At 40.2% G+C, this 26,257-nt stretch overlaps 1 protein-coding gene across 1 annotated transcript in view; it reads left to right on the top strand.

Moving 5' to 3' along the window:
- stab1 (stabilin 1) overlaps positions 1-26,257 on the top strand; it is a 49,396-nt gene that overhangs the window by 5,180 nt on the left and 17,959 nt on the right. The window contains exons 8-50 of the mRNA XM_066671339.1: positions 52-242; positions 1,430-1,560; positions 1,931-2,058; positions 2,183-2,253; positions 2,365-2,508; positions 3,429-3,563; positions 4,088-4,159; positions 4,506-4,619; positions 4,888-4,941; positions 5,291-5,371; positions 6,270-6,428; positions 6,640-6,702; positions 6,969-7,067; positions 7,373-7,459; positions 7,547-7,658; positions 7,882-8,068; positions 8,535-8,628; positions 8,828-8,986; positions 9,585-9,680; positions 11,607-11,702; positions 12,015-12,062; positions 12,162-12,289; positions 13,367-13,475; positions 13,578-13,655; positions 13,955-14,056; positions 14,438-14,542; positions 14,628-14,762; positions 15,025-15,153; positions 15,999-16,052; positions 16,967-17,080; positions 17,176-17,371; positions 18,533-18,628; positions 18,767-18,812; positions 19,092-19,171; positions 19,285-19,410; positions 20,036-20,109; positions 20,192-20,263; positions 20,901-21,020; positions 21,164-21,211; positions 21,579-21,659; positions 22,073-22,219; positions 24,768-24,896; positions 24,990-25,049. Coding sequence (XP_066527436.1) covers positions 52-242; positions 1,430-1,560; positions 1,931-2,058; positions 2,183-2,253; positions 2,365-2,508; positions 3,429-3,563; positions 4,088-4,159; positions 4,506-4,619; positions 4,888-4,941; positions 5,291-5,371; positions 6,270-6,428; positions 6,640-6,702; positions 6,969-7,067; positions 7,373-7,459; positions 7,547-7,658; positions 7,882-8,068; positions 8,535-8,628; positions 8,828-8,986; positions 9,585-9,680; positions 11,607-11,702; positions 12,015-12,062; positions 12,162-12,289; positions 13,367-13,475; positions 13,578-13,655; positions 13,955-14,056; positions 14,438-14,542; positions 14,628-14,762; positions 15,025-15,153; positions 15,999-16,052; positions 16,967-17,080; positions 17,176-17,371; positions 18,533-18,628; positions 18,767-18,812; positions 19,092-19,171; positions 19,285-19,410; positions 20,036-20,109; positions 20,192-20,263; positions 20,901-21,020; positions 21,164-21,211; positions 21,579-21,659; positions 22,073-22,219; positions 24,768-24,896; positions 24,990-25,049 — 4,550 coding nt within the window. The remainder of the gene's footprint in view (positions 1-51; positions 243-1,429; positions 1,561-1,930; positions 2,059-2,182; positions 2,254-2,364; positions 2,509-3,428; positions 3,564-4,087; positions 4,160-4,505; positions 4,620-4,887; positions 4,942-5,290; positions 5,372-6,269; positions 6,429-6,639; positions 6,703-6,968; positions 7,068-7,372; positions 7,460-7,546; positions 7,659-7,881; positions 8,069-8,534; positions 8,629-8,827; positions 8,987-9,584; positions 9,681-11,606; positions 11,703-12,014; positions 12,063-12,161; positions 12,290-13,366; positions 13,476-13,577; positions 13,656-13,954; positions 14,057-14,437; positions 14,543-14,627; positions 14,763-15,024; positions 15,154-15,998; positions 16,053-16,966; positions 17,081-17,175; positions 17,372-18,532; positions 18,629-18,766; positions 18,813-19,091; positions 19,172-19,284; positions 19,411-20,035; positions 20,110-20,191; positions 20,264-20,900; positions 21,021-21,163; positions 21,212-21,578; positions 21,660-22,072; positions 22,220-24,767; positions 24,897-24,989; positions 25,050-26,257) is intronic.

Raw genomic sequence — 26,257 nt, 5'->3', positions numbered from 1 at the left:
AAAGAGAAACATTTGAAGACTAACAGACATGTCTCTCTGACCTGTTCTCAGGGATTTGTTCTGCTAGCATGTGTGGTGTCAATGCCGAGTGTTCATACATGGGAGCCGGACAGTTTCAGTGCAAGTGTAAAGAAGGGTTCGAAGGAGATGGAAAACTATGCCTCCCAATCAACCCCTGCTCCAAAAATAATGGAGAGTGCCCTTCCAACTCGACTCTCTGTGAATATGCAGGTCCAGGCAAGGTGGGATATGAGTCTAATATTTCTTGTTTGCCTCTGATTTTCCTGTTTGTTACGGCCCAAGCATAACAGCGAACCATTTTAGACATTACAACAATATGGCTGTATCATGATAAATAGTTTTTCTGAGTTTCACAAATGGCCAAAAGGCTCCAGCAAATCACTGGCACCACATTATGAAAAAGGATTGAAAAACAAATAAAATTTTATTGTGTTTATCAGACCATTGCCTAGTAACACCGTAACTGAGCGACTGTGGCACAGCCCTCGGCGATGGTTAAAATGCATTCACCAATGATTTAATTAAACATAACTTGTTTACCATAAGTATTCAGAAATATCAGCATTTAGTAATTTACATATTTTAGCATATCTCACCACCGAGTGTGATTCATATTTCATTAGTTGTGCTAAGAATAGATGAAATTCATATAGAAAGGTGCCATTTCAGCTGAACTGGTTGAACCTTTGTATCATTTACATTACACTGATTCTACCAGTTTGCTACAGTCTTAAAGGGACACTAGGTAATATTTTTAACTTCAAGTTACAGCTTCAAAATCATTGTGATGCTTCACTGTGCTTTAATAAGGAGAACAGAACCTCTGTCATTGCTACTCTGGACCCAGCACTGCAGAAATTGCACTATGTAACTTGTGGAGGAGGGTAGGAAACCACCAACCACCTCCCCTTCCACATTGGATTCAGTACAGTGCTGTGCAAATGAATTACACTAGGGGGAGTAAAAAAATAAAAATAAATATGAGTGCGTTCCTTTAAAAAACAAAAAATGTACCTGTGCAGTACCCTTTTTTCAGACATTAATAATAATGTAATGTGCAATTATTTGTCATTGTACAACACACAATGAAATGTGTCTTTCACATTTAACCCCTCTGTGGCAGTGAACACACACACACTAGTGCACTAGGGTCTGTGAACACACACCCAGAGCGGCAAGCAGACATCAGGGAGCAGTTGTGGGTTCGGTGCTTTGCTCAAGGTCCCCTTCAGACAGTGCTTTTCCTTCACTCCCACCGCCCCCAGTTTTCCTGCCGCTGCTGGGAATCAAACCAATGACCTTTCAGTCCTAAGCCCTCTTCTGTAACCATTAGGCCATGGCTGCCCACATTGTAGCTGTAGCTAAAAAAACTATGAATAATTAAAGCTATGAATGTTTCTCATGTCAGTCCAAGTGTGTGTGTCTGCCTGGAATGGAGAGCTCTAACCCTGCAGCCGGCTGCACACTGAAGTCGGCTTGTTCTGAGCACACATGCCACAGGAGTGCACACTGTGAAACTGCACAAGATGGAACAGCCAGGTTAGTATCTCCCGTCTCTTTCTTTGTTTGTTTGTTTTCCTGAGCTTCCTCAGTAGTATGTTTCACAGTAAAAATCTGCATACAGATTAACACCCGTCTCGTCCACACTTGGCACTGAGCATGTTGACTTTGGAGGCTGCTTCAGTGGAGATTACTGATGATAATAGGAGCTGTATTTCCAAAGTGGTTGCACACTAAACATCTGATTTGACCATGAAGTTTCCTTGGGGATGGAGTGATCTTATCTTATTGCAAACCTAAACATTTAACCGTGTAGTGTAAACAAAGCTATATAAATATACCCTCGGATTCAGGGCTGGAAGAATCCTCCTGTGAGAGTTTACTCTAATCCTGGTATTTCCTGCTTTAGATGCCTTTGCAGTCGTCAGGAAATAAGGGATGGGAAGCGTTGCTATGGCAACATAATGGAGCGTGTTTTGGAGCTGGACACAGAGGGTAGTCAGGCTGGAAAACTTACTGGAATCATCAGACTGTTCGGTACTGTGTCGTCCACACAATTCAGTTCTTTCGTCTGTTCTCTAGAACTTATCTTAACTCCACATTCGTCTTATCAGTGAGAGATCAAAGCCACACTCCCTGAACATTTGTTTTATGTTCTCAGCGAAAGGATGTGAGCTCGTTTTGAGTAAGCAAGGACCATTTACAGCTTTCGTTCCTGTGAACACGTCACAAGTGAGTAAAAATAAAGAAACTGAACCCCTGTCCTTTCCAAGCCTTTTACTTCTTTTCATTCCTGATAATTCCTGTGTGTTCAGGGACTTTGTGTGTTGATATTGTGTGTAGATTCCTGTAGACAAGCTCAGCCAGACAACAGCTGGATCCATATGTAAACATTACCTCCTCCTCGGTCAGAACCTTCACAAAGACCTGCAGGGCAAAGATTTCTGGACGTACGAAGGAGAAGTGCTCAGATTTAAATCCAATAAGGTGAATCGTTTTCAACACATATTTTCCCCCAAATGTATTCTTTTCAAATGTTACTCGCTGCCTACGATTCTGTTAGTTACTGAATGCTATGAAAAATGCAGTGATGGCAGCAGCACATGCTTATTTTTGACTCAGAAAACTGTTCAGTCAGGATTTTATTCCTCTGTGAAGTTTATGTAGACACAGCCAAGTGTTTACTTTAATCAGGAGTTCAGGAGCTGGACTAAAGGCCAAACATTTTAGATGAAGTAGCAACATAAAGACAAAAGATTTAACCAATTAAATATAATAATAATTTAATTAAAGCTTACTTTTACATAGAGTACATTTATTCATATTTTATATGTCTTCTGAGTTTGTTTTAGCTTTATTTAATCATTTTCTAAGTGTGGCACGGTGGTGCAGCAGGTAGGTGTCGCAGTCACACAGCTCCAGGAACCTGGAGGTTGTGGGTTCGAGTCCTGCTCTGGGTGACTGTCTGTGAGGAGTGTGGTGTGTTCTCCCTGTGTCTGCGTGGGTTTCCTCCAGGTGACTGCCTGTGAGGAGTGTGGTGTGTTCTCCCTGTGTCTGCGTGGGTTTCCTCCGGGTGACTGTCTGTGAGGAGTGTGGAGTGTTCTCCCTGTGTCTACGTGGGTTTCCTCCGGGTGCTCCGGTTTCCTCCCACAGTCCAAAAACACACGTTGATGGGTGGATTGGCGACTCAAAAGTGTCCGTAGGTGTGAATGTATGTGTGCGTCTGTGTTGCCCTGTGAAGGACTGGCGCCCCCTCCAGGGTGTATTCCCGCCTTGCGCCCAATGATTCCAGGTAGGCTCTGGACCCACCGCAACACTGAACTGGATAAGGGTTATAGATAATGAATGAATGAAAAATCATTTTCTATGGCTTTTAAAGGTTTTTATTTCTGCTATTCTATTCGCAGCAATTTATTGCGACAAAGGACCCAGACACGGTGTACACAATAATCCAGAGTGACATCCCTGCAGCAAACGGAATCATTCACATTATCAACAAGGCGTTTACTTTCGCTAATGTGGACACTTCAAGCAGCACACAGGTAAACTTTTAAATCAGGGGTTACATTTCCAGTTAGTGTTTGTTATTTATTAATTGTTCCTTACTGTACTATTTAAATATAATAATAAATATAAATGTATTACCAATACATAATCGATTACAGCTGCCTAACTGAGCAACAGATTTGTCCCTGCGCTTGTAACAAAACTAGCTAAAATATAAAGGATTTATGTAAGTAGGAGAACGCGACCCTGAAATGGAGAAGTGGAAAAGAAAATGATGATGAGGAAGTAGAAGAAAAGTGTAGAAGGCTTTTGAGCTGTGAATTTAAAAGACTCATTATCATCTACAATGCTTCAAAAATGATATGACTATTAAAACATTTTGAAGTTTTATTAAATAATTTGTTATTTATTTGCTAAATGGTTGTGTTTTATTATTTTTTCCAAGATCTTAAATTAAGGAAATGTAACTGTGTGGATTCTCATGTGCAAAAGTGTTTTCCCTGTAAATCAGCTTCAAAAGGAGTTGTCTATTCAAACTTTCTCTTTCATGCGATTGTAGTTTTCTTCAAAGACTATTGGAGAGATTATCACAGAAGATGAAAGGTTTAATCGCTTTGTTTCTCTGGTGGATGTGAGTAACTTAATGATTATTTAAATAATAAAAGTTGAAAAAAGAAAAGACAAAAACAAGCGACTGAGAAAAACAGCCGTTATAATAACACCTACTATGTACCAGAGATGCTGCACTTCTGAACATTACTGAGCCTGTGAAGGGGGCCTGATTTGTGCAGCATATACTGGTTTATTCAGTGTTTTGAGGGTGTTTCTTCCCGTGTGAGTCGTATTTCATCATGAATATTGTTTGGTACTTGTTGGTGATAATATTGACAGGTTACTAATTTAACTAAATTAACTCATGATTTATTTAAAGCTTTATTTTAAAGGATAATACTAAATATTTTCCCTGAATTTGACAGAACTGCGGAGCACCCATGCCCCTCAGGGGTCCTGGACCCCTCACAGTTTTCATCCCGACCAATAAAGCAGTGGATAAATTCAGAGACGGCAGTCTTATATACATGCTCAATGAGGCAAGTACTCCCTTCTGTCCATGTTTTACAGTGTAGCGTCACTGCTGTATCTAACTCAGCCAATGAGCAATGTCCCTTTAACGTTCACCAGACGTTTTATACTGATCACTACTGATATTACAAGAGCTTTTGTGATGTTTTTATCATGACTCCACTGAAAAAATACATCTGGTGAATGGTCTCTGGGACCCTAAAAATAATGTCCTAAAGATGTCTTTTTATTAGCTGGGAACCTATACTTCAATTTAAGTTTCGTTCTCATTTAAAGGCCAAGTACAAACTACAGGAGCTTCTGAAGCACCACATGTTCTCCAAGGCAGCTGTAAGTGCCCCTGTATATTTTAAATGTCATACACATTTAACATAATCAGTTCTAGCCCACAAACCATTTTTTGGCTGGGTTTGCATCGGTGAGTTAAGGACCTGGCCATGCAAATTATTTATTACAAAAACATTTTTTGAGAAGACTACAGATAAGTCCATGATTTGTAGACCCCAATCAGAGAATTCATCTCCTTTAAGTGGTACCCACTGGTCATAGAAATTCCATATACATTTGAGAAATGCATACAAATGAAGTGGGATGCGCTGAAGCAGCTGCACATGAGTCTTAGACCACTATGACCAATGCAAAGCCTCACAGCCCCAACAAAGTTTTATGTTTCTTGCAGGTCACTGCGGACGAGCTGGCGAGCATGAGCTCAATCCAGACCATGGCCCGTCAGGTCATAACCATTAAAGTGACTGGGAAAGTGAGTAAACGTGATTATTTTCAGTGTTTCTTAAAGGAACATAAACAAAAAAGCGTATTAAGAGGTACATGTACGTTTTAAAGCATATTTTATAACACATAAATGTAATTTAAAATTCAAACATTCACCCTGGGCGGCACGGTCGCGCAGTAGGTAGGTGTCGCAGTCACACAGCTCCAGGGACCTGGAGGTTGTGGGTTCGATTCCTGCTCCGGGTGACTCTCTGTGAGGAGTGTGGTGTGTTCTCCCTGTGTCTGCGTGGGTTTCCTCTGGGTGACTGTCTGTGAGGAGTGTGGTGTGTTCTCCCTGTGTCTGCGTGGGTTTCATCCGGGTGACTGTCTGTGAGGAGTGTGGTGTGTTCTCTCTGTGTCTGCGTAGGTTTCCTCCGGGTGCTCCGGTTTCTTCCCACAGTGCAAAAACACACGTTGGTAGGTGGATTGGCGACTCAAAAGTGTCCGTAGGTGTGAGTGTGTGTGTGTGTGTTGCCCTGTGAAGGACTGGCGCAGGGAGCCGACTCTCCTCTATCAGAGTCCTCATTTCAGTCTGAATTAGGGCCAGCGGAACGGTCCGTTTAACACAGTGTCTGTGTGTGAATATTGTTCAGTAGTCCCTACATTATACAAAAAACTTGTGTACGTAAAAACTTTTATCTCATACGAGTTGCTCTTTATATAAAAGCATTAAAAACCACAAACTATTACTTTCTCAAACAATGTTTGTGTTAAGAATCACCTCGTTCAGAACAGGGTCAGACTCTCCCGGCCATGGGTCTGAGGATCAGCTGATGAGCTTGATCATGGAAATCTGGACTGTGCGCTGGACAGGGGTCTTCATGTCAAGTGCTGGTGATTTAATAAAAAAAACACCCATGGCTACTTTTCTCTTCTTTTTTCTTCAGGGGCAAGTGCTACTCAGTGAAAAAGATATTCTTCTGGAAACAAAGGATATAGTCGCATCCAATGGAATAATTCACTTGGTCAGTGGAGTCCTTGTGCCTCCTTCAATCCTTCCCATCATGCCCCACCGGTGCGATGTCAACGAGAGCTCCATTGTCATGGTATGGAGGACATGTCTGTGTACATTTTTCAGTGCTCAATTCTCCACATTGTTTGAAAACAGCAGCTCACTGAATGAAATCTTGACGAGTGATGGGTCATTAGAATGCTCCAGGAATGACATTTCTTTTACTCTTTGGGGATACAGTTTTTGTTTTTTTTACAATGACAATATATTAGAACATTACTGTATTGTTTTTACCTTATTTGCAGAATATATGTGTGCCATGTCGCCGCGTCTCTAAGACCCAGTGCCCTCCTGGAAGCGTAGAAGTGGTATACCATAATATACACATCTCTCTCGCATGTTTTATATATGATATATATTATGCATTATATGATTTTCATATGGAATATAAGAGATAAGTTTATTCTTTTGCTTGAATAAATGTATCAAACAAAGCGTTCTGAATGTAGTGTCAGGTCATTTTGATTGTTTTGGGTTAATGTCTTAAAATAACCTAAATATTTCATAAATTAAACGAATGAAATGAATGAATGCTCTCTATTTGAAAGAGTTGAAGTCTTTTCTGTTGTTATAGCCTAATCTTAATAAAGACTGCGATGCCCCTGATGTGTTATACGAGAGTGAGTACCTTCCAGCTGCAGGATGCGCCAAATACTGCAACATTACACGAGTGGTAGGAAAAGTCTAATGGTATTTTCTGTAATGTCATGTATTGTCTTAGTAACATTCAACCATTTTTCACAACTGCGCCCTTCTACACAGATATAGCTTTTACAGCAGTTGATTGAATCCTTTGTTAAATAATTCCACCACTGCAATTCAAACTGTTGCCAAACCCATGTTACATAGAGTGTGCACACCCCTCGGCTGATGCAGACCCCTCACTGGGCACAAATAAATGAATAATACAGGCTTATGGACATGTAGTGCCATTCATATAAAATTACTGTGAGTTATTTTAGGATGATTTTCATGCAGAGGTCGGAGTGCTGTTCAGGTTTTTACGGGCCAGACTGTAAACCCTGTATTGGAGGTTTCCAACACCCCTGCTACGATAAAGGCACTGTGAGTAAAAATGCCACCCGATGTTTAAAAAAAGCATAAGCTTTGAAGAATTAAGGAATAAACTTCACATCTTATTTTTATTGGCAGTGTTCAGATGGCATTCACGGAGATGGAACATGTAAATGTAATCCAGGCTTTAAAGGCATCGGGTGCCACATATGTTCAGACCCGAGAAAACACGGAGAGAACTGTGACGAAGGTGAGAGTCATATATAACAAATCTGATATTCACGTGCTTTGACTGCTGCAACTGATTTGCATATTCAGATCAGGTTTGGATTGGAAGAACATCTGTCCTGCTCAGATTTGAGCTGTGGTGGTCTGAACAAGGCCATAGATCCAACAGAACCAGAACTCTCCCTTTTGAAAACAGGGTTTTAAAGCTAGTGGTGATTTGTTTTGTGTTTTTTTGTTGGGAGCAGATTGCCGTTGTGTCCATGGAGTGTGTGATAACAGACCTGGGAGCTCGGGGATCTGCCGGAGGGATTCGTGTGTGTCGGGGTTCTATGGAGAGCTCTGCAATCAGAAAGTCACGCCCTGTGACTCGGACGGAGCTTCAATGAACTGCCATATCCACGCCTACTGCTCCAGCACCGATGGGCAAAACATGTCAGTTCCACGGCTTTTACGCATATTTTCACAGCGGTTTCACAGTGTCACACACAGATGTCAGGAACACACCACAGGCCAAATGTCTAATTAGGTTTATTGTGTTTGTAAAGTCTCTGAGAACTCAGTATGGAATTGATTCTTTCCATACAAGTGGTTATGGGGCAGTAACACCTGTTGTACTAATGTTTAGGTATAAAAGCTTTATTAGCATTGATTTCTGCACATAGGCTGATTAGATTTGAGATGTTTGTGGAAATAATGCGGGTTATGTTTTCTCAGACTGAAAGCAGAAAAGCAGAGACTTGTCACGGCATCAAATAGTGTGTTTTTGACCCTTTCAGGTTGGGGGGCACTTTGTGAGATGGGTGTAGTAGCTTAAAGACACGTTCAGCACAAACTGCAACATATCAATATGAATAGTCCACAGTGGCAGGTTATATTTATCGCCGTTGGTGTGTTTCAGGTGTGTGTGTAATCCTGGATATGAAGGTGATGGGTATCTCTGCACTGAAGCAAATCTCTGCCTGAAACCAGACAGAGGAGGATGTGACTTAAACGTGAGACTGAATCATCCTTCTGATCTTCTCTTTCATTTCTCTCTGCCTCTTTAATTGTTCTGCTGTGATCTCCTGCTGTTATTAAAGTCATCACAGTTCAGTGAGATCCAGAGGGTTTTGATGGATTCAACAGTGCTGAAATCTGTCTGTGGATTCCTACCCTGGTCAGCATTTTGTGTGTGTATGTGTGTACACACAGGCCCAGTGTGTGTATGCCGGCCCTGGGAATGTGTCATGTGTGTGTAACGAGGGCTGGACAGGGGATGGCGTGTTGTGTGTGGAGATTAATAACTGCGTACTCGAGAGTCGAGGCGGATGCCATGAACATGCCGACTGTACACCAACCGAGCCAGGGCAGGTAATGAGCAAAACCTTCCCTTCTCTGACCTTCAGAACCAAGGCCATATGCAAATATATATAAGGACAGCAGTGTTAGAGAGTCTGTGGATCTAGAGTTACACTTTTGGAGGAGGTTACGCTAAAATTTATCTTGCCCTGGACCACGCAGCATTTAAAATGGAGATCCAGAACTCACCCTGCAGCACCAGTACCTGACCTCACTAATGGCTGAATGTCTTCAAATCCTCACAGCAATGTTCCAATATCTAGTGTTTAGCCTCCAAAGGGTAGAGGCTGTGAGGATTTGTTGGTATTGAAAGTCCATTAGTGAGGTCAGGTACTGATGCTGGACGATGAGTTCTGGACTAGTGTCTTTCTTCACTAATGTCATCAGATCTTCACAACAATGTTTCTGTGTCTCGTATAAAGCTTTTCCCGAAGAGTAGAGTCTGAGTAGAGCAGCATAGAGGAATGAACTGCTGATTAATTCCCTTTATTTATAATGAAATGCCTGGTGATGTATGACATTTTAAATGCATTTCTTATGTCGTGATTTCATTACATTTCATTGTAATTTTGATGTTTTGCTCTGCTCTTTCTTCTTGTTGCTGTTCTAGAATGAATGCTCCTGTAAGAAGGGTTATATGGGAGATGGCATCATCTGTGAGATTGTTAACCCTTGCCTCACAGACAACGGAGGGTGCCATGCGCTGGTTTGTAAATATTAAAGTTCACATTAATGAGGGAAATCTGGGATCATTCCTAAAAATATGTCACAAAATAATTGCTGACATTAGGTAATATCTTGAAGTAAATTATATCATTCATTGTCTGTAACCCTTATCCTTATCCAGGGTCGCGTTGGGTCCAGAGCCTACCTGGAATCACTGGGCACAAGGTGGGAATACACCCTGAAAGGGGCACCAGTCCTTCACAGGGTGACACACACACACACACACACACACATTCACTAACACACTCACACCTACGGACACTTTTTGAGTCACCAATCCACCTACCAACGTGTGTTTTTGGACTGTGGGAGGAAACCGAAGCACCCGGAGGAAACCCACGCAGACACAGGGAGAAAACACCACACTCCTCACAGACAGTCACCCGGAGCGGGAATCGAACCCACAACCTCCAAGTCCCTGGAGCTGTGTGACTGTGACACCTACCTGCTGCACCACTGTGCCTATGTTCAAATTATTTGACTTTAATATAATATTGAAAATAATGTTGTCCACCAAATGTACAAAATATAAGACTATGCAGTGAATCAAACCTACAGCTACCAGATAGAAAATGTTTTTCAAGGATAAATTAACCAAAGAATTAGCAAAACAAACAAAACAACAGCAAAATAATTATGAAGTTTAGAGCAGGTAAATGTTCTCTTCAGATCAGGCTCAGAATCTTTTCTGGAGGATTGAATACAGTCTAATGCTGTGGGAACACTGTGGATAACAAAACAAAGTGCTACGGTGTCAGTTTTATTCCCAAATCAATCCAGTTGATCAAATCACTGCCAGCAGGAACACTGGGTTTAGTTTAGAGTCATATTTTCAGATTAAACTCCTTCATTGTGAAAAAAGCCAACAGCATTTTTATCTTTCTTCAGATTCTGACTTTTTCCAAAAATGGTTATAAATGACTAAAATCAAGGCAGAATTATATTAATACATAACTAGAATAATACCATGAACAATGCATCTAAAGGGTTAAAGACACTAGCCAGTAAAGATTGTTTCAAAACTGAGAACACTATTAAATATTGGAAAAAAACAAAAAAACAAAAAAAAATCAAATCAAATCAAATCAAATCAAATTTATTTATATAGCGCTTTTCACAACTGATGTTGTCACAAAGCAGCTTCACAGAATTCCAGTAAGAAAAAAGATTATTGATATAATTTATATAATTTAGGGCGGCACGGTGGTGCAGCAGGTTAGTGTCGCAGTCACACAGCTCCAGGGACCTGGAGATTGTGGGTTCGATTCCCGCTCCAGGTGACTGTCTGTGAGGAGTGTGGTGTGTTTTCCCTGTGTCTGCGTGGGTTTCCTCCGGGTGACTGTCTGTGAGGAGTGTGGTGTGTTCTCCCTGTGTCTGCGTGGGTTTCCTCCGGGTGACTGTCTGTGAGGAGTGTGGTGTGTTCTCCCTGTGTCTGCGTGGGTTTCCTCCGGGTGCTCCGGTTTCCTCCCACAGTCCAAAAACACACATTGGTAGGTGGATTGACGACTCAGAAGTGTCCGTAGGTGTGTGTGTGTTGCCCTGTGAAGGACTGGAGCCCCCTCCAGTGTGTATTCCCGCCTTGCGCCCCATGATTCCAGATTGGCTCTGGACCTACCGCGACCCTGAATTGGATAAGGGTTACAGATAATGAATTAATGAATGAATTGAACATGTCAGTTCATTGCATGTTAAGGTAGATGTATGTATGAACATATGATATGTAATTATCAATTAAAGTTTGAAGTACAATAAGTGAAAATTCGAAAGTTACAAAAACTGGAATAAAAAAATAAATAAAAAAAAAAAACAAGCAACGGATAAAAGGAAAAATGACTCCTAACCACCAGGTAAAGCCCGTACTTTAACTGGTTACAGTAATAACACTGTTACGTGTTTGTTTCTACAGGCAGCATGTTCATTTAAAGATAACAAGACGCACAGCTGTATTTGTCCTGAAGATTATGAAGGAGACGGCCTCACATGCTACGGCAACATCCTCGTGGTAAGTTTCCTTCTGGCTCTGCCCTTTCACACTGAAGTTATAAGTAGTGTTTCTGCATGGACTTCATTCTGAATGAGGCACAATAAAGGACAACCAATCTCTTTAATCTTGCAGAGTAAAGACAAATCTTTCATTGTAGACAACTTCATCTCTTTTTTTTCCATTTGTATTTTTCCATGTTTGGTTGGTAGATTGTTAGTTTTTTTTTTCTAGCCAATATTGTGCAAACAAATATTAAACATGAATTAAAAATAAGATTAATATCGTAGAGGAGTAAAAATTCATTAACAGTGCCAATATTATTTCTTACAGGAGTTAGATGCAAACTCAGATTTCTCCAGTTTTAACCTTTATCTACAGGTATGGACAAATTCTATTCTGACTTTTTAATAAAGCTAACGTTACTATGTTGTGAGGTAAATAAGGTATGTGCACCTTGTTGTATATTTTATTCTGCAGAGATACCATGTGATCAGTGGCGACAGCAATGTGACAGCACTGGTTCCCTCAAAAGATGCCTTTAAAAACCTAACCGAATCAGAGAAAGCATTTTGGCTTGATTATTACCGCCTTCCTCACCTCCTCCAGTAAGTTCTGAACCAGTGACCAATGTGAAATGAGTAGAAATTAGCATGATAACCAACATGTGCTGCCATTTAAACCTAGCTTCTTACAAAGTACAAAAATGTCTAAAACATAGAGTAACTTCCAGAACATGGTGCTCACTGTCCACGCTGTTAGACACACCCACATTGTTGGTCCACCTCGTAGATGTAAAGTCAGAGACAGTAGCTCATCTGGCTACAGTTTAGTGATCTTCTATCCCTCCATCAGTGGACGAGGTTGAACACAGGATGAAGTTGGCTGGATGTTTTTGGTTCTCAGTCCAGCAGTGACGCTGTGGTGTGTGAGATTCCAGCAACTCACACTAACACACAACGGCAATGTCAGTGTCACTGCTGCTGAGAGTGAACCGCCACCCAAATTACACCTGCTCTGTACAGGTCCCTTTAACTAAGTTAAAAGTAGATGCCTTTAGTCGCAAATTTTCAGAAGCAAAAGCATGATCTGAAAACTCTCAGGAATGTACACATTTACAGGGGTTGGACAATGAAAGTGAAACACCTGGTTTTAGACCACAATAATTTATTAGTACGGTGTAGGGCCTCCTTTTGCGGCCGATACAGCATCAATTCGTCTTGGGAATGACATACACAAGTCCTGCACAGTGGTCAGAGGGATTTGAAGCCATTCTTCTTGCAGGATAGTGGCCAGGTCTCTACGTGATGCTGGTGGAGGAAAACATTTCCTGACTCGCTCCTCCAAAACACCCCAAAGTGTCTCAATAATATTTAGATCTGGTGACTGTGCAGGCCATGGGAGATGTTCAACTTCACTTTCATTTTCATCAAACCAGTCTTGCTGTGTGTATTGGTGCATTGTCGTCCTGATACACGGCACCACCTTCAGGACACAATGTTTGAACCATTGGATGCACATGGTCTTACTGGTGCAATGTGAAGTTAATGAAGATTGTCCACCAGGCTGCTCCAATTTAGCCATGAAACCTCCCACACTACAATGACAGGTGTTTCACTTTCATTGTCCAACACCTCTATCTGTACTTGCACTTGTCCACTCACTTTGTTCTATATTTGTCCCAGAGCTCACTTCCTGGACGGTGTTTATTCCTATAATGACTTGATGAAGCAAGTGAACAAACAGGTGCCAACTAAGATGAAGACAAAGTGGCAGATCACCACTGTCGATGGGGTACCTCTCCTAATATTAATGAGCTGAGCTGATAGGTTGCTTGAAGATTGACATATTTCTCCATCACTGTTGCGTTTACGAGTCAGTGCTGTGTCGTTTCAGGGGCTGAGGATGGGAGGTGCTGCCGTTCTGGTTTCAGATCTCAAAGCAATCAATGGCTACATTCACGTCATCAACACGGTGATTATTTATAATGTCCCCTTAGATCTGTTAGGTGTGTAAAACTCCCATATCACGCATTGTTCTTCTGATATATTGGGAAGTTATGGGCAAATACAGTCATGCCTGTCATTTTCCTCTCTAACTCTTAGAAGGAAAATTGCAGCTGATGTGCCTTCAAAATACACACAAATAAACCAGATTTTTTTCTATCCTCACCACCCCACTGTTTAGAGTAACACAGATGCGTTTTAGAAAAGAGTATAAGGTGAGTTCCTGAAGAAATATATGTACTGAACTAGTAATTCACTTTGTGTCAGGTTCTGAAGCCTCCTGTTTCAGACTTCCCCCCGCCTCCCCCCGAGCTGATGGAGGTCCTGAATAAAACCCCGTCTTTCAGCCTCTTTAGGGAAGCAGCACTGGTAAATCTGCACAACACCTTATACACAACTTGTTCTCGGACACTGCTCCTGACTGAGTTCGCTTCATGTGTTGGATGAAGTTTCTCTACACAGTGACATACAACATATTGCTCTCCTTCTGAACTATGTACTGTAGCATTCTAAATGCTTGTGTGCGTTAGGTGCTAAAAATATGGCAAACAAGATAATATAAAGGACAAGTTATACGAGATGATGAATCAGATAGGTTTGTCATCCCTGAAAGATGTTTGAGATCCCTGGAGTAGGTCCCCTACAGAGGTGCAACTATGTTTAAAACATCCAGGTTACAAGCTAGAACAGGGAATCTATGTTTGAACATCTTCTGTTCTATCAAAATACAGGGTTTTCTTTGTTCCCTAGCGGTGTAATTTGACCAAAAACATCCCATCGAGGGAATTCACCATCTTCATTCCAGAAAACAAAGCGGTTCAGGAGTATCTTGACAAATCAAATTTAACACAACTGGTAAGACCCAGTTCATTTGAACTGAACTTCTCTGGCCATTTCTCTTGAGTGGTGTTTTAAAGTTGATGTGTCTCTGTTGTAACAGGAGGAAGATGTTGTGAAGTATCATGTGATTCCAAAGGAACAGCTTTTTCCTGAGCATTTAAGTGACGGGACGCTGAAAAGCACCCTGCTCGGGAGCGCCTTTCAAATCATGATCCATTTAAACAATAAAAATGAGGTATGTTCTGACGTTCTTCTTTAATATGTACGATATAGTTATATACACCTGTCTTTTTGTCAATATCATGTTATTGGGTTTTACATAAATGTGCATGACACTGAGTGATTAATGATTGTTTATTATATATATATATATATATATATATATATATATATATATATATATATATATATATATATATATATATATATTCTATAAAGTAGCATAATCTATATTCATCTGTGAAATGAAGTTTAAGAAAAATCTTTTCTTTTCCTAGACTCTGGTTAATGATGTGCCCTTGGACCAAAACTTCACAGAGATAAGGCATGGCATCATCATCAGAGTCCCCCATGTTTTGTCCATCCACAAAAACCACTGCAGCAAAGACGTGATCCTTAAAGTCTTTGTGAGTCTCACTCTGCTCATTTTTGGGAGAGTATCAGGCAGACAGTTAAATAAAGGGATTCTCAGTGGTAAAATATCTTTAAAGATGCATAAAGCTTAGGGAGGCAGGCTTGAGACCTAGCAGACTGTCTGTGAGGAGTGTTCTTTCTGCGTCTGCGTGGGTTTCCTCCGGGTGACTGTCTGTGAGGAGTGTGGTGTGTTCTCTCTGTGTCTGCGTGGGTTTCCTCCGGGTGACTGTCTGTGAGGAGTGTGGTGTGTTCTCCCTGTGTCTGCATGGGTTTCCTCCGGGTGACTGTCTGTGAGGAGTGTGGTTTGTTCTCTGTGTCTGCGTGGGTTTCCTCCAGGTGCTCCGGTTTCTTCCCATGGCCCAAAATACATGTTGGTAGGTGAATTGACCACTCAAAAGTGTCCGTAGGTGTGAGTGTGTGTGTGAGAGGTGAGAGTATTACTCTGAAGGACTAGCACCCCCTCCAGGGTGTGTTCCTGTCTTGCGCCCAATGATTCCAGGTAGTCTCTGGACCCACTGCGACCCTGAACTGGATAAGAGTTATAGATAATGAATGAATAGTTAGGTTAAGTTTAATTGAAGGGCTAGTTATTATATTAGCATCAAAACAAACAAAGAACCAACCAATCACTCAAACAAACAATAAACCTAGGAAGACACAGCTTCAGTGGAGAAAATGTACAAGGAACTTATTGATTGGATTTGTGGGTAACAAAAAAAATTTTTTTTAACAGGAAAACATATTTTAGAGTCCATTTATATTCTTTGTTTTTTGCTAAGTATTTAACATGATAAAATAATAAAAATAATAAAGTGTTGATCTTGTTTGATATTGACAGGGAAGGTGTGGTCCTTGCGATTCTGCTCCCAAGTGCACCTACAACGCCAAACCGGTAAAATCCCCCTGCTGATGATTATATGAGTTTTATTTTCTGTGCATGTCCAGGGAGACCTGGGTAATTTCTCTGCTCTAACACACCTGATTCACCAGCTCATTATCAACAGCTTCTCGACTGGAAACTGGTAGTTTAAAACAGACAAGAAAAAAAAAAAACTAGTGTCCCAGTGGAGAGAAACTGAACACCCCAGCCTCACACACCTCACCCCTGTGGATTCACTTAGTCTATCTACTGAGCAGAAGTCAGAGACTACACTTTCATTTCTTTTATTTTCGTTATTTCAGCACATAAAACAGTATGAAGCTTATTTCACGAAAAAAGCAGCCTCATTGATTAAATATATTTTTACTCTTCAGTGTTCGGTGTCTACACGGCTACTAATCTTTTCAGGAGAGCTGCTTGCATTTTTGCTAATTTTGCTTTCCAAACTGTGAAGTTTTGTCCAAGAAGTTGGTTGCATTTTCAGTTATACATTTCTCAGATCACGAACTTAACACCACATCTCAGACATTTAAATGTTTGAGTGCAGATATTTTTCTTCTTTTGTTTCTATATCCTTTTCTCAGTAAGGGCTCCTTGACAACTCCACATCTATTCATAAAAAGGACATAATTGGTGCTCTACTTATTCCTGCATGATTGATCAGATTCCTCATTGTCCTGCAACTTTAATGATTTATTTTTCACGCATATCCTTAGACTTTTCATTCTTTCTCCTCAGGAATATCTAAGGTGTGTTTGGCGTGATCAGTTTTAGTGTTGGAAGCTTTTGTGTTCATTTCTGTTGAATGTCGGTTTCCTGTTACATTTCTAAATCTAACAAATGAACAACAAAAGACAGCATCTCTGGCTTTTGGACAGTACTCTCTCTACTTTATGATTTCTAACTTTTCCTTAACGTTGTTTCAGATGAAGGATAAATTTCCCACGAATATGAAATCCAATTGTAAATACCGAGTACGAGTTGGAAAGAAGAGAAAGAGTGTGGCAGGTTGTATGTTGGACTGTCTGAGGACTACACCGGTAAAATAGTCACTGACTAACTCATGTCTAACAGTGAATAATGTGGCATTACCTTGCCGTTAACCTCTGGTCACTGACTCTTCTATCTCTGTTAGGACCATTCCTGCTGCCCAGGTTATTTTGGCCATGACTGCTTTAAATGTCCTGGGACAATTGATAACTGGTGCTCTAACAATGGAAAGTGCCTGGACGGCCTTTCTGGCAGTGGGGAGTGTCTCTGTAACGAAGGCTTTCATGGCACAGCGTGTGAAGTGTGTGAAGCGGGACGATACGGCAAGGAGTGCAAATCAAGTAACTCATTTTCTTTACACACCATTTGGTATTTACATTTATTTACTTTCAGATAAACAGTTAATTGGTCATTGTAATGGGACAGCTATCCAGATACAGATAGTTGTGCTGATTGTGAAGAACCCAAAAGCAAATAGAATAACTTAAATTAGTATTGGGGCTTGTGACTACCAGGGAACCAAAAGAGGAGGATACCAGATGTAAAAGAAAAGGAGAGAAGAGAGAAAAATAGATTTACAAAAAAAAGTACAGGAGAAAGCAAATCAGCGAGACAAAGAGTCCCAACAGGAAAATGCTCTCCAGACTCCTGGATGATAGAAAGAAAAGGGCTTGTGAGTAGAATTAACTCCAAGGGTTGAAAATACAAAAGAAGATCAAAAGACTCCTTTTGGAGAGAAAAACCAAATTACCGGCAAAGTCTGGCTTTTACCAACTCAAGACTCTGCACTGAAATAAAGGGTAAGCCCCAGCTGTTGTCAGTCGGGCCGATTAACACGGTTCCTGAGATGTGGTCGCCCCCTGTTGGTGGGAGGCTCACGGCGAGGGTGGCCCCTTACAGTCATATTCAGTTCTACTCTGTAGGCTTGGTCAAAAATGTAAGATAATGCACACTTTGCTTCATTTATTTATTCAAAGCTACAGGGTCATACAAATACACAATTAAAGCAATACTCCTGCCAGGAATGAAGCCTCACTGTCACATTGTTTTATTATTGACTTCTCATCTCTTACAGCAAGGGCACAGAAGTGTCTACAATGAGATTTTAAATCTTACATTTTAAGTGTTAAAGACATAGAAAGGGTGGCACTGAAGGTAGTTTCGCTGCCACACATCTCCAAGGTCCTGGGAGGAGCGTAGTCTCTTTTCCCTGTGTCTGCCTGGGTTTCCTTCGGTTGCCCCAGTTACCGCACACAGTCAAAAAACACGTTAATAAGTGGATTGTCTGTGCAAAGTGCCTTCAGATGTATGTGTGTGTGTGAGTAACTGGGTAAGTGTATGATGCCCTGTGATGAACTGCAGCCTCGTCCAAGGTGTGTTCCTTGCCTTGAACCCAATATTTCCTGGTAGGCTCTGGACACACTGTGACAAGTGAATGAATAGAAGTGTTACTTCCGCTGCAAGAAAATAAAAGCAGTTTCTTTTTTGTGTTTTTTTTACAGAATGTAAATGTGAACACGGGAAATGTCTGGATGGCATGGACGGTAATGGGCAGTGTGTGTGCTACAAAGGCTGGAAAGGAGTGAACTGTTCTGTGGGTAAGTGCTGCATATTCTCATAATAAATAAACATAATAATTAAACATAAACCACAACATTTCATACATTTTTAAAAACAGTCCTCAAATTAAATAACAACATTCATTTAAAATGCATTGTTTTTTTTTTATATTTCAGCCATTGTTAATGATGAATGCGGAGGCATCTGTGACGAAGATGCCAAGTAAGATTTATAATGTATGCTGTACACCCAGATGTTTGTAGATATTTCTAGAGTGATGCATAACTACTTTATCAAACCCCTGGATCCAGAACAAATCATCACATAGTAGTAACTAACCTCACTAATGTTTATCTTATGAAATTCAACGACATTCTCGAAGCGATGTGCAAAGAACAGTAAAAGTGCTGTGAAGGCAAAGCAAAGATGAATCTGGTGTCCACATATTTTTGGCAGTAATGAAAGTCCCTGGGTTTTATAAGTGTGATTGTTTTCTTTCAGCTGTGTCTCAGGAGGTTCCGGAGGAAAGCCCGAGTGTGTGTGTGTGGCTGGTTTCCAAGGAAACGGAACCGACTGCAAAGGTCCTTTTTCAATATCTGAATATTTACTGGATGCTTTTGGTCACAAACACACACAGGGGGTATATACTGCCTGCTTTCTGTTTCATAATGCTTTTTGGAAATGTCTTTCTCAGAGGTGGACCTGTGTGGCAGTAATAACGGTGGCTGCTCTGAACATGCCACCTGCTTGAAAACCTCACCCGGAGAAAGGAGCTGCACCTGTAAAGACAACTACACAGGAGATGGGCTTGTGTGTGCTGGTAAGGGTCAAAAAAAGACAGTGAAAAAGGCTGGAAAATCATCCTCATTTATCACAATCTACTCTGTGTTTAATTGTTTCTGGGGATGCCACAGCCATCTGTAACCAAGAATCAAATAGATCATAATTGTTCTCTCTCTCTCTCTCTCTTTCTCTCTCTCCCTGTGTGGGTAGGATGTCCCTCCTTCCCCTCATAATACAGGTGTCCCTTAGTCCCTTAGTAATTACTGTATGTATTCTCCTCCAAGTGTGTTGAGCTCCAAGGATTTTATGTCAGCAGCAGTTCGAAAAATGTCACAGAACTTCTTGGAGGAGGCTGGTGCTAAACTGTGAAGAACATGGTGGAAAAATAAGCAACAGAAAAGTCTGAGTTAATTTTATTGTTATTACTTCTCACAAAAAGATATAAAGAGATGTGACACAGTGCTAAATAAAATCAGGCTAGATGCAAAAGACAATAAATACAATGTTCTGTGGCTATTCAAGACATTTGCAAACTGCTGTACAGACTTTTGTATTGAAGAAGTACTCCAGGGCTCCATGTTAGGTCCAATTCATTTGAAACCAATTAAACACAAATCAGTAAAAGAACTATGATTATGCTGCTGTTTTCTGTCCCTAAACAGAACTGAACCCCTGCCTAGAGAACAATGGAGGATGCTCTGAAAATTCAGACTGTGTCAGAACTGGGCCAAACTTGGTAAATAATACAAAGTATTGATCGGCATGTCATTGGTTGCTGACATCAAATTGGACAGTTTATGTGAACCTTTATATTACAGGCTGCGTGTGTTTGTAAACCTGGCTTTGCTGCACAAGGGCCCGTGTGTTCTCCAATAAACCCATGCCTTAAGGTAAGACACACCAATGGAAACAAGCTTTTCACAAAATATGTCAATCAGAAAAAAATATTGATTTGATTTTTTTTTGTGGGAAAATAATTCTATAAGTGTCTGATTCAATTAACAAGAATACGAAAGCAATTTGTATGTGTTGAGGTTCTTTTTGTTTGTATCCCTTTCTCTTGACAGCTCCATTTCCTTTCGTACACATAGCAGTGAATTCTCTTCTCAATACAAAAGGATGAACACAAAAAAAGAGTTGTTTATCCGATGGGGACTGCTCTAGAAATTCATCCATGGTTGTTAGGAGTCCCGTTTCCGCACTTTTTGTCACTCTAACTTTGGAAACATTGTTGCTGTCATTCATTGTTTTTTGACAATTCCTGTACTTAATGTATACATAATGTATATAAGTACACTTCTAGGTTCAGGTTACTGACAACTTCCTATCTGTAACTTTGTAATAAAGTGATTGGCCAATCAGTTTTAGAATCAGAACTATCCTCTGTCTGCATATTACTCTGAGAAATACTCATCTTATATTCGTATATAATCTGGAATAAACAAATGAAACTGGAGATGCTGGTGAGATGATGGTCCTAAAGACCATTTACATATTTGGCTGAACTGGGTTTACAATATTTTGCAGAACAATGGGGGTTGCAACATCAATGCTATGTGTCAATACAATGGACCAGGACAGAGGAACTGTTCGTGTCGCTATGGTTACAAAGGAGACGGCATGGAGTGCACTGGGAGTGTGACCCGAGTGAGTATTACTTTGTGTTTTTGAATCAATTGCTATAATATATTAATAAAATGATCTATTGTCTGTTAATGTGCACTGTGTATGTGTAAACACCTTTGTCTCGTTCTGACCCCTTTCAACTAACACTTCATTGTTTGAGGCAGGAACTTCTTCATTTGCGAGAGGCTGATTGGTTCCGCAGGAATCTTGCTGTAAGTGTGCTTTATCATTTATTGTACACTCAACATTATTCACTATATAACAGACCCCCACACTACTGTGCAAAGGTAAGAGATTGTCATTCAGAATTCATAGATTAGATTCAAAATAACCCACTTTCAAAATAAAAACACCCAAGAAAAATAAGTTAAATAAAGAATTACAAGGTTGTCATTGAGTTCGAAAAGTATAATATTTTAAAATCAGTAATTATGTGTGTTAGTGAGCTCTAAAACAATATTAGATTTCTATTTACTGGGGACTTAAGAGGGAAGGATAAGTCTTAGTCTGGAGAGTAGCAAATGATTAAAAGCTGCAGAGGGTGACTCCTGTGTTTACATACTGACTTTTTAATTCTAGTTTTCGAGGATCAGGGATTTGTACGGTAAAGGGCCTTTTACCGTGTTTGTACCTCATACAGACTACGTTGAAAACTCCACGGTAAGATGTACTCTTTAACATTATATATAAAAGGTATGAAAAAAATAAGACACATTCTTTAGGTTTAAAGGTTTCAAATAGTAACCAAACAGCTTGTAAACAACTTTACAATAATAATCAGGAAATGTTTTATTATAAACTGTATAGAAAATAATACAAAAAAAGTGGTTTGGATTGAATCAGTGTAAATTTCTCATTGTTGTTTCTCTTCAAAAGCCTTAAATGTTGATCTGCGACTTCTGGCTTCACAGGGGAATTAAAATGAGGTGCCACAGTGGCCAGTGAAGTAGTAATGCTTCAAAACAACCTGTAGAGTAGACGTGTTTAGTTAGGTTACGATGGAGGACAGTTTGAAAGGCAGTACTGTCTTTTACACGTTCTGACCCTTGGCTTCTTATTCTCTGTTGATGCAGATTGAGGAATGGAGGAATAAAAGTTGTAGCCAGGACCTGCTGAGGTACCATATTGTCGGATGTGAGGAGCTGTCTGAAACTCAGCTCAAGTCAGTCGACCGTGTCATCGCTTCCACTGGACATGAGCTGCGCTTTAGCGTGCGGGATGTAAGACAAAAAGCACTGCTGTCACATCAGAAACAATACCTCCAGAATGGAAAATATATGGGAAATCATTAGGAAAGGATCTTTAAAATAATTCCAATACCATCCATCAAACATAGATCTAGACAGTTGCTGTTCTCCTTCAGTGTGTTGCGCTGTCCATTGATATTTCAATGATGGCGGTTTGAAAAGACACAGTGGCTGGCTCCATGTCTCAGACGAAGTATGTGCCTGCCTTTGAGTTCCATGGCTGGTGGCAGGTGCTGTGTGACTTGGGGAATGCTAGCTATCATGATGGGATTAGTTATGACTAATGATTGGTGATAAACTTAGAATAAAATTATATATTTAAAACAAGCCCACAGTGTAGAATTGTTTAAAATGCTGTTGGCTGAACATTTCTATTTTCGTAACATCACTAAAGCAATGAGTTCAAAGTATGTATCTTAGATTCAGTCTATATCTTATGCAGTGGAAGAAGTTATGCACACATTGCGGTGGCATAAACACTACATTGCGGAGTCAATGATAATTAATTATTATTTGATTATTGTGTTAAGCTCCATACTTGGGAGCCATTAAATAATATGTAGTGTCTTTACCTGTCCAATTTTAGCTTGGACAAGTAGGTCATCACGTTAGATGACTTCACATATTATACAGCAGAATTAGCTAGGATTAATCATTATTAATGAAGGCTGTAGGTTCTTGGCTCCGAAATTGAATCTGAACTAGAAGGAATCATTTTGTACAAGAAAAGTGCACACACAAATAACCAAGGATTGGTTTTATCATACAACTGGTTTATTAATTGTAATATGAAATAATGAATATTGATTATACATTCATATAATGAAATGGATTACAGTGATACATGAGGGAACAGGGAGATTAATATATGGGGGAACTTCTCTATGATAATTACCCTAAGTTCTAGAAAGGCTATTGTTGATCCCAGAAAGCATTCAGCACCACTCCTGAGCAATGAAAGAAAGGAAACCATGTGACCTTATGTATCCCTGGAGATGGACTGGAGATAGCTGGGAGCATGTCGCTGACACGCTGTGCTTTCCGGCGCAGCTTCCTGGAGCACTGCAGACGCTGGCGTTCCTTCTCTACCGCTTGGCTAGGAACACGGCGACCCCTCCGTCGGAGCTGGTGGCGTTCTGAAGTTCTCTATGGGGATTCTCCATCATTGCTGATCTGCCGCCTTGTGAGAGACACGTCCATGCAGGTCTTTCCTGGGCCTTTTTCTCAGAAGGTCATTCTGAGGGTGCGTGTGGCCGTTTTCTCCATTGCTGTTCCGGAAGCTTTTGTCATCACTTTGAGGGTCAGAGGTCTGAGGTCCCTTTTGTGCTCTGGGTGGCGTTGAGTTTTGCTGGAGTTAAACTATAGCTTTTCTTAAACTATAGCTTTCTATTAGAGATAAAATTAAAATAGACAAGCTAAGCTTGAGGGGCCCAAGACATGGCTGACACCTGCAGAGCTGGAGAGTCATTTCAAAACCAGAGTCATTTCTCTCTTTAGCCTTGCAAAAGGCTTAAAAAGAGAAAAATTGTGAAGCAAAGGGGTGTGAAAAGAGGTGAGAGAAAGGGGCAGAAGAGAGCATCATTTGGCATCACTGGATTTTTAACCAGAGTTTAGAAAACCCGCCTTGAATACCTGATTGGTCCTCAGAGACTGAGGATTGGAGACTCTCTTGCCCTGATTGGCTGTTTCCTGTACCTTGGTAGTGACATCACATAAAATTTATGACTTGATTCCTGTTGAATGACCATCCCAAGATTTTGAATCATACTTTTGCACTATAAAGGATTAGATGTTAACACAAAGTAATATCATTCAGACAACATTTTACATAATTCTTAACCAAATAACACACAGAGTATGTGACTACCTTGGTTCTACATAAGTTCAAATAAAAAAATGAATTTACACATATGTAAATTAATCCCACCCATTTTGATTGTCCAAATGGAATTAATTTCAAACAGTTGTGGCCATAGGTAAAACAAGGAATTAAGGAATGTGTGATTATTTTGTTTAACAATCTTTCAAAATGTGTGAGAAGACCATTTTAATCAAGGTTGAGTGTGTGTCTCTCTACATTTGAGAAGAGTTGCATGACCCTCCAAGACCTTGTGTCATAAACTGTCCTTAAAAGGGTCTTTAGTGTCAGTTTTATGACTCTGACACAGACCTTCAGGCACCAATTTGGGGCCAGTTCTTGCTGAAAATCTTACCTCAGATTCCAATCATGGCTTGGTGTGGCTTGGGGATGTCTCTGAGCTAAGAGAGGTCTTTCAGCATAATAACTTTGGCATATTAAGTCCCCAAACAGTATAATATCTTTTATTAAAATTAATCATCTGTTCATCTCCACTACACTTATGTATTACACCATCTCATATTGAAATGAATAACTTCTATACATTTAGACTAAGTTCTTTAGAGCTGATTATTTTCCTTTGCTCAATTCCTCATTAAATCTTCACAGAAACAGCTGAAAAAGTCGTTTACTGATATCTTTCAATCTGTCTGTGTTTCCCAGGGTGTTGTTTACATCAACAACAAAATAAAAGTCATCCGTGAACACACGTGTTTTAATGGGATCATTTATTTCATAGACAGAATCCTTAAACCTTATGAGCTGAAGGATGAGGGATGTGTTCAACCCAACGTAAGTCCCACTGATCGGAATTTAAATGCAAATTTACATAGTGAAATACGTGAACTATAAACCTGCATTTATGGGTATTTCTATGTATTTCAGCTAAATGTGACTAGTGCAGCAGAAGCGTATGGATATACCATGTTCAGTAAGTTGCTAAAGGTATGTGTTTTCTGCTTCAAACTGCCCTTTTGTTACTTTTTATATATATAAAAAACATGAAATGGGTTTGTAATCATCAGTATACAACAATACAACACAACGAACACAGTGAAAACACACACACACCTACACCCGGAGCTGCGGGCAGCCACTTCCGCACCTGGGGAGCACTTGGGGGTTAGGCGCCTTCCTCAAGGGGATTTAAGCTGTGAATTTTTTTTTTTTACTTTATTTATTGGGTTGTGTGTGTTCACTGCTTTCCGTCCATTTAGGCCACTATATTTATGTGGTTAATATTGAAATGTAGTTTTATAGTGATATTTCCATGATTCTTCAGTATGATATCAACAGTAGTAATTGAAACACAATGGTCATAAATGATTCTAAACAAAAAACCGTATTTGAAACTCATTTCAAGCCTAAGATTAGTTTTCAAAGGGAAAGAAAGTATATGTAATCCAAAATCGAGTCAGCAAAAAATGCTGTAAATTCTCCAATTCATTCCAAAGGAGTTGGATGGACCACCATCACACCACAGAACACAGTTCCACTGCTCCGCAGCCCAATGTGCACTTCATTTATACATTCTTACACTTATAAAGCGCCTTTCTAGACACTCAAGGACGCTTTACAATCAACACTGCTCTGAACGTCATTCCATTCAACACTCAGTTCACTCACACACACTGGCGAGAAGCGGCAGCCAAATGGTACAGCGTACTCTCGATCAGGAACGACCGTCGAAAAAGACGATCTGTCTAAAACGACAGACTTAAAAAACAATAAATCATCTTCAAAAGATTTCAAAGACACAGGTTTCAAGTTAAATAGTTATTTTAACAGGGTAAGGTATAGGCACGTGAACCCTGGTAGGCCCAGGAAGGCATACAAAAAAAGCATTTGTGAAACTATAATATTTATACGGTATTCAGGGCTGACAGTAATATCACCCCACCTTCTTCACACACTCCACAGGCCAAGCTGGATCCCCACTACAACCAAAAGGCAGCTTATTCCCCATGTACATATAAGGGCTTCTGCTACCGGTTAGCTCTTCAGACACTATAACTGGACACCGTTAGTTTCAAAAGAAAGTTTGTGTGCTTTTTATAAAAGGTTCTTATCTATACTCAAGGCCATTTCACTCTTTCCCATACTCCTTTTTCTTCCCATTAATTATGTTTCTGTTCTTCACATCCTCACAGCCT

The sequence above is a fragment of the Hoplias malabaricus genome, chromosome 5, assembly GCF_029633855.1.
Source record: "Hoplias malabaricus isolate fHopMal1 chromosome 5, fHopMal1.hap1, whole genome shotgun sequence".
NCBI lineage: Eukaryota > Metazoa > Chordata > Actinopteri > Characiformes > Erythrinidae > Hoplias > Hoplias malabaricus.
This window is presented reverse-complemented; position numbering and strand designations above follow the sequence as displayed.